General features: G+C 51.7%; 1 protein-coding gene across 2 annotated transcripts in view; it reads left to right on the top strand.

Moving 5' to 3' along the window:
* The window catches only part of SIM2 (SIM bHLH transcription factor 2), a 43580-nt gene extending 38446 nt beyond the window's left edge, over nucleotides 1-5134 (top strand). The window contains exons 8-10 of one of the 2 annotated variants that reach the window (XM_017894642.1): nucleotides 1482-1629; nucleotides 3145-3313; nucleotides 4390-5134. In XM_017894642.1, coding sequence (XP_017750131.1) covers nucleotides 1482-1629; nucleotides 3145-3313; nucleotides 4390-4854 — 782 coding nt within the window. In that variant the 3' untranslated portion in view covers nucleotides 4855-5134. Of the gene's footprint in view, nucleotides 1-1481; nucleotides 1630-3144; nucleotides 3314-4389 lie in introns of those variants that run through there. The other variant, XM_017894643.1, reaches the window with a different exon arrangement.
* The last annotated feature ends 2300 nt before the right edge of the window (nucleotides 5135-7434 follow it).

The raw sequence follows: 7434 nt of genomic DNA on the forward strand, positions 1-7434 counted from the left end.
CCAGGATGGTCTCGATCTCCTGACCTCGTGATCCGCCCGTCTCGGCCTCCCAAAGTGCTGGGATTACAGGCTTGAGCCACCGCGCCCGGCCGGGCCTTTGTGTTTTTATCAATCTGTACAAACCCTTTATATAGTAAGGTGAATAACTCCGTGCAGCGTTTCTTTTGCACCAAAATATTTTGATGTGGATGAGAAAGAGCCATCTGCAAGGTGAAAAGGAAGCGTAAAGGGCCATGGAGAACCCAGGAGTGTTTGCGCAGAGACTGGGGGCTTTGCCTAGTGGTTTGATAGGAAGGCTGAATTTTTGTTGCATAGGAGCCTCAAAGTCTGAATTTTTGTTGGATATATGCCTTGGGGAGTTTCCTTCAGCGCCAGCTGGTACAGTCACAGACTCAGCCCCTTTGGCCACCTCCCCAAATCTCTGCTCAGGCAGCTGCTAGTTAGGTCCAGGGGCCAGTGCTGCCTTGAGAAGCAGGAATGTTCTGGAGCTGAGGACCCAGGCATCCAAGGATGCCTTTCTAGACTTGTGCTATCTTCCCCTTCCCTGGAGAAGCTTCACCTCTCCACTGCCCACCTGCAGGTTCTGGCACTTTCTTCCCTGACCTGCCTCCTGGAAGGCAGTGAGGTGGAACTGTGGTTTATGGGTGCACCGAGCCTTTGGCTGAGCTGCTTAGCAGCCTAGAGTTTGCACCCAAGCACAGAAGCAGGCCCATAGGCCCAATTTTCAGGAACTCTGTAACCAAGTTGAGGTCCTTCCTACATAAACAACATAGGGAAATTAATGAGCCCAAGGAAAACTGGGATTAATGGGAAGAAAATATAAAGGGCAACAGAGTAACACAGTTTCACTGTGCATACCCTCATGTTCCTGAACAGCAAACATCAGCAACAGCTTGACACTTGGTTACACTTGGTTGAATGCACTTAACTACTTTGTGTAAATAACTACATCACTCACCCCCCTGCCCATTAAGGATTTGGGGATTAAGACATAATCATGGCATTTTGGAAACTAAAAAGCAGATTCAATTTTTTCACTCTGCCAGGTACAAACTGTGGTGGCAAATGTTTCCCTCAATGAAAGCAATGACTGTTAAATGAGAGTTCTTAATGGGTGGGAATTCCTTGAAGTTGTAGGCAAAATTCCTGTGTGCACATGTATGCGCGCGCGTGTGTGTGCGTGCGTGTGTGTGCCTGTGCGTGTGCATGTGTGCGTGCGTGTGCATGCGTGTGCGTGCGTGTGCATGTGTGTGCGTGCGTGGACGTGTGTGCGTGCACGTGTCTGCTTGTGCGTGTGTGCGTGCGTGCGTGTGTGTGCGTGTGCGTGCGTGTGCGCGCACGCACGAGACACACAGACATGCATCCTCCAGCGGAGAAAGCCCGCCCCCTTTGGCAAGTTCTCAGAGGAGTCCATTGGGGGCAGCATCCCAGAGGTGGGGCCTGCGAAGCGTCTGAGGACTCATGTCGCCTTGTGCTTGCAGTGTTGGTGAAGGGCCAGGTCACCACCAAGTACTACCGGCTGCTGTCCAAGCGGGGCGGCTGGGTGTGGGTGCAGAGCTACGCCACCGTGGTGCACAACAGCCGCTCGTCCCGGCCCCACTGCATCGTGAGTGTCAATTATGTTCTCACGTAAGTCACACGTATTTGTTTCTCTCCTTGCTCTTTTCTCTTCCTGTCCCACATCGGATGGCTCCCATAAGCACCATCTCTCTTTCTCTCTTTCCTCTTTCTCAAACTGTTCATTTGTCTCCTGTTTTTTTTTTTTGTTTTGTTTTGTTTTGTTTTTTCCAGCAATCTGGTCATTTTGGAAGGTCCAAACTATTTCTATGCTCAGAGGTGAAGGTCAAGTGCTAGGCTGCAGGGGGAGCCAGGAGGAGGGGGTCTGCACTGGGCATAGCTTAGGATCCCATCACACAGCCTAGTGAGGAGCATCGGGGGTGGGTGGGGATGCCCCCCATCCTGAATAGGGTGCAAAGAGGGTGCACACCCCCAATCAAGAATACAAACTTGTGTTATCCATGCCTATAAGCCTTCAGATCAACTTGGATGCTCCTGCTGTTTGAGACAGGAAATACCCCATTTTTTGCCTGTCTTCCTATAGAGCCTGTTGCAAATGATGGTAACTATTTGGTCCTTTAAACATTCCAGAAGGTCCAGTTCAGTTGCAAATGCTTTTTTTTTTTTTTTTTAATTAAAAAAAAATATGTTTTTGTAGAGACGGGGTTTTGCTATGTTGCCCAGGCTGGTCTCAAACTCCTGGCTTCAAGTGATCCTCCCACTCAGCCTCCCAAAGTGCTGGAATTACAGGCATGAGCCAAGGTGCCCAGCCTGCAAATACTCTTAAGGCCATTAGAAGCAACAGGACAGATGTCTATCTGGGGCCATATATTACTTTTCACCCACCATAGCTATTGTAGGTTAAATCACCTTGCTCCAGGCTCTGACCCTTGCTGTGCCCCAGCCCCGTGATGAAAAGGGTTCTCATTTGCACTTCATCTGGGGTGAGGATTTAGGCTCTAGGTTTGTTCATAGAATGACTGTGTGTCTTAGAAATCAAGTGATTCTGGCAAAACTGTCAGGGAGAAAACAGTTTAGCTCTTTAGTTATTCTTCCTGAGCAAACGTGTGGGCTGGTTCGCTGGGTCGACGTCTCCCTGTGTGAACATGACCCTGCTGAGTTGGTTCTTTAGGGCAGAGATGGGCCCCCAGTGTGAGAATACACAAAGCTGGTGGTCAGGCTCCCAGGCCCGCAGAGGGTCCCAGACTCTTGCCTCCTGGAGTGCTAACTGGAGAGGCAGCTGGGCCACAGGTGCTCACGTTGGATGCAGGTGGATCTCATCCATGGCATTTCCGCCTGTCCCTTTTTCCCTTGACGGCTTTCCTAGTGGCCCACGGCCTCCCCCAGAAATGTGTTTGGGGCTTTGTGGGACTGGAGAGAGCTCTGACCTGGCTCAGCATTTCCTGGGATGGCCCGGCCTGGGGCTGCAGACAGCTTTTATAATGAGGGTGAGCTGGCCTTGTCTCAAATCCCATCCACATCCAACTCCAGTGAAAAGACACATTGGAGCACTGAGAATGTCCTCCCCAGGGGCTGGTGCCAGGGAAGCTGCTGCTGGACATGACTCGGCCCACTCTCGCCTTCCAGGGAGATTGAGTACAAGGAACTTCAGCTGTCCCTGGAGCAGGTGTCCACTGCCAAGTCCCAGGACTCCTGGAGGACCGCCTTGTCTACCTCACAAGAAACTAGGAAATTAGTGAAACCCAAAAATACCAAGATGAAGACAAAGCTGAGAACAAACCCTTACCCCCCACAGGTAACATGCATGTCCTGCAGCTTTGGGGTGCTGACATCTATCCTAGGGGTTCGAGACACCTGGACACGTTAAGGAATGGGAGCCTCTCATTTCACAGCAGGGATCTCCCTGCCGTGCAGCAAGGTCCCTCCGGGAGGTCCTGCCTACACGGTAGTGACAGCCTGGGAAGGCTGACATCCCGGTGGGCTAGCCAAGTTTAGGAAACAGAAGACTAAATTGGAAAGGCTCTTCAGCCTATTAGAATCCACGGGTTAGATTCGAATGGGCTTGACGGGTTAGAATCCACGGGTTAGATTCTAGACTGGTGGGTTAGAACACCAGTCCATTGTATTTCCACAGCATTTAAAAAATGAAAGCCCTGCCTCTTTTTAAAAAAGTAGTTTGTGAGCTCTCAGAAACAGCAATTGTCAGCTGGGCGCGGTGGCCCATGCCTGTAATACCAGCACTTTGGGAGGCCAAGGCAGGTGGATCACCTGAGGTCAGGAGTTTGAGTCCAGCTTGGCCAACATGGTGAAACTCCATCTCTATTAAAAATACAAAAATTAGCTGGGCGTGGTGGCGTGTGCCTGTAGTCCCAGCTACTCAGGAGGCTGAGACAGGGGAATCACTTGAACCGGGGAGGTAGAGGTTGCAGTGAGCCGAGACAGTGCCACTGCACTCCAGCCTGGGCGACAGAGCAAGACTCCATCACAAAAATAAATAAATAAATAAGTGCTCTGACTGTTCTATGCCAAGTGAACATTGGTAGCATGGTCATTAGCAGATAGACCCATTGAAGGTCACTGCCTCCATATTATGCCAAAAAAAAAAAAAGAAAGAAAAGAAACAGCAAGTGTCCATGTGTGTCTGATTTGTTATTGGTTCGGGGTGTGGGATCTCTTTCTACCCTAGGAGTAGGTCACTGGGGTATCGCTTGTTGTGTGCCTGTCACCAGTGGGACCTTGCTGTGGTGGCGAGGGTAGGGGGAGCCCTTGGATGGGGTTGGGCCCCATCAGGGCGGATCTTGCAGGGCCGGAAGGCAGCTTCCTTCCTGCCGGCCCCTTGCTCGCCCTTCATCCATCTTCTTTGCCATGCAGCAATACAGCTCGTTCCAAATGGACAAACTGGAATGCGGCCAGCTCGGAAACTGGAGAGCCAGTCCCCCTGCAAGCGCTCCCGTTCCTCCAGAACCGCAGCTCCACTCAGAAAGTAGTGACCTTCTGTACACACCATCCTACAGCCTGCCCTTCTCCTACCATTACGGACACTTTCCTCTGGACTCTCACGTCTTCAGCAGCAAAAAGCCAATGTTGCCGGCCAAGTTTGGGCAGCCCCAAGGATCCCCTTGTGAGGTGGCACACTTTTTCCTGAGCACACTGCCAGCTAGTGGTGAATGCCAGTGGCATTATGCCAACCCCCTAGTGCCTAGCAGCTCGTCTCCAGCTAAACATCCTCCAGAGCCACCGGTGAACACTGCTCGGCACAGCCTAGTGCCAAGCTACGAAGGTGGGTCAGGTCTGCTCGTGGGGAAGGCGGGAGGACTGGGCACGGCTGGGGGCTGAAGCAGCCGTGGCGGTGGGTGGCAGATGGAGACAGAACCCTCACGCTTTGGGCAAACTTTCCCTCTTTCTGCTTCTAAGTAGGGCTTGCTGTGCTTTCCTGCTCTCAATGCAGGCGCTCCTCGAGAGTGAGAAATGGCAGTCTGCCTGCCTCGGGAACACTAGTGACAGTATAAAGGGCAAAGGAAAACCGAGTATCCTGCCTTCACGTAAATCCTGGCCACATTCACCACACAAAGGGGGACAGTGATTTTCAAAACCAGCTCCCATGTGCTGAGAACACCCCAGCTGCATTTCTTTTCAAGATTCCTTTCCACTCCATCCAGAAGTGAATATTTGAGACAAACGGCCTATTGGCTGTTTTCCCACACCAATTTTGGAAGTGGGGAAAACTATGGTGGAAATTCATGGGCTTGGGGACAGAAATGCCACTCACCAACCCAGGGCAAAGAACACAAACCCTCCAGGGCTCAGTTTCTTCACTTGTAAAATGGGGTCATAAGCTGTGATGTGCCTATTTCCAAGGACATGGCACACAGTAGGGGCCTGCCCTGCACATGCTAGTTCAACAGCAGAAAGGAATGGCTTTTCGCCTTCTTCTGGGGGCAGGCAAGCAGATGTCCTCTGCGGAGATACTGCCAGCTCTCCAGGACGCAGACTGACTCCTGTTTGCTCACTGGAACAACCCCAGGCAGAGAGTGGAAGGTGGGGACGGAGGTTTAGCTGCAGGACATGTATTCCCGTTGCACCCAGACTAACTGCCGCTCAGAGTGCAGACCGACATGGTGCAGATGTCCTGCAGTGCCACTAAAATGTGGGTGAAGGTGACATCAGGATTATGTGCCCCAGGTCGGGCCCGGTGGCTCACGCCTGTAATCCCAGCACTTTGGGAGGCCAAGGTGGGCGGATCACCTGAGGTCAGGAGTTTGAGACCAGCCTGACCAACGTGGTGAAACCCCGTCTTCACTAAAAATACAAACATTAGTTGGGCACGGTGGTGAGCACCTGTAATCCTGGCTACTCCAGAGGCTCAGGTGGGAGGATCACTTGAACCTGGGAGGTGGAGGTTGCAGTGAGCTGAGAGCACCCCACTGCACTTCAGCCGGGGTAACAGAGTGAGCCTCTGTCTCAAAAAAAAAAAAAAAAAAAAAAAGGATGACGTGCACCAGAAAAGCAGCACACCGGCCCCTGCTTAAAGACAAAGGACTTAAAGAAGAGAGCTCCACGAAGTTCCCTCTCCCCGCTCTAGAGGCAGGTAGGGCTCTGCTCCTTTTGGGCCTCATCCTGCTTCTTCTGCAAATCCTAGGAATCTCTTGCTCTGTCTTGTGACTTGAAGCTGAGATAACATTTCTTCCCGAAGCTGAGAAGAGGGATAGATTACAGGAGAATGCCGCCTTTCTGGAAATCACTAGGACATGTTTTTTCAGAAGTAGCTAACTTAGAAAAGACCACACTGGCCACCAGGGCCAGGCTGCCTGCCTTTTGACCTGGCCTGTCCCAGGAGCCACTGATCCCTTAGATTTGCATCTGCCACACCCATGAACACCTTGGGTCCCTCACATAACCAAGGAAGGGATCCTCCAGAACATCCGAGCAAAGGAAGACAAAGCAAAGGGTTTTGATAATAGCTGAAAATATTACCCACTTGAGATTGACTTGAGTTTGTGTGTCTGAACTGGCTAATGCGGTCACATGGTATTTGACTTTTACCACTATTTTAAAAGTGAAAGAAGTTAACAATCTCCTTATCACACACTTGATAAAAAGTGGACCCAAGGTGCTAATTTGAGGCAATTTGCGATCAGCTTTCTAGTCTTTTTGGTATTAAAGGAAGACAAATGTTGACAAACAGAAAACGACAAAAACAAAACAAGAAAACAAGCCAGGGAGCTACTTAATGTCAGGCATCGGACTGAGTAGATGGGAGTGGTTATTTTTCATTACAACACAGCGAAACCGATCAGGGTGGTTACCACCCCTCCACTGAGGGACGGGCAGAAGAAGTCAAGGCAGACGGGGCCATGCAACACCAGGGCCTCTAGACCTCTGCCGTCCAATCAGGTAGCCACCAACCCTGTGTGGTCTTGAACATGGAAATTTGGCCAGTGCAGTGAGGCAGGTGTGACCTGTGCTCTCCATCTCAGTACCAAAAAAAAAAAAAAAAAGAATAAAATATCCCAATAATTGTTTCACACTGATTGCACACTGAGATAGTATTTTGGATATGTTGCATTACAGCATATTATTTAACAGGCATTCCACCTGTTTCTCTGCTTTGTATCGTGGAACATTTCAGGTCACGTCCTGAGACTGGACAGCGCGGCCTAGACTAAGGCGGGGGAGGGCGACAGCGATCCCGCGGGTGGAGCGCGTGGGCGGCCGAGGGGTGGTGGCTGCGCCCGGGGCTTGGGGTTGGGGTGGCTGCGGTCGCGCCCCTTGCTGCCCTCTAATGTGTCGCCTGTCCCCGCAGCGCCCGCCGCCGCCGTGCGCAGGTTCGGCGAGGACACCGCGCCCCCGAGCTTCCCGAGCTGCGGCCACTACCGCGAGGAGCCCGCGCTGGGCCCGGCCAAGGCCGCCCGCCAG

Source organism: Rhinopithecus bieti, unplaced genomic scaffold, assembly GCF_001698545.2.
Source record: "Rhinopithecus bieti isolate Rb0 unplaced genomic scaffold, ASM169854v2 scaffold_25394, whole genome shotgun sequence".
In the NCBI taxonomy this organism is placed as follows: domain Eukaryota; kingdom Metazoa; phylum Chordata; class Mammalia; order Primates; family Cercopithecidae; genus Rhinopithecus; species Rhinopithecus bieti.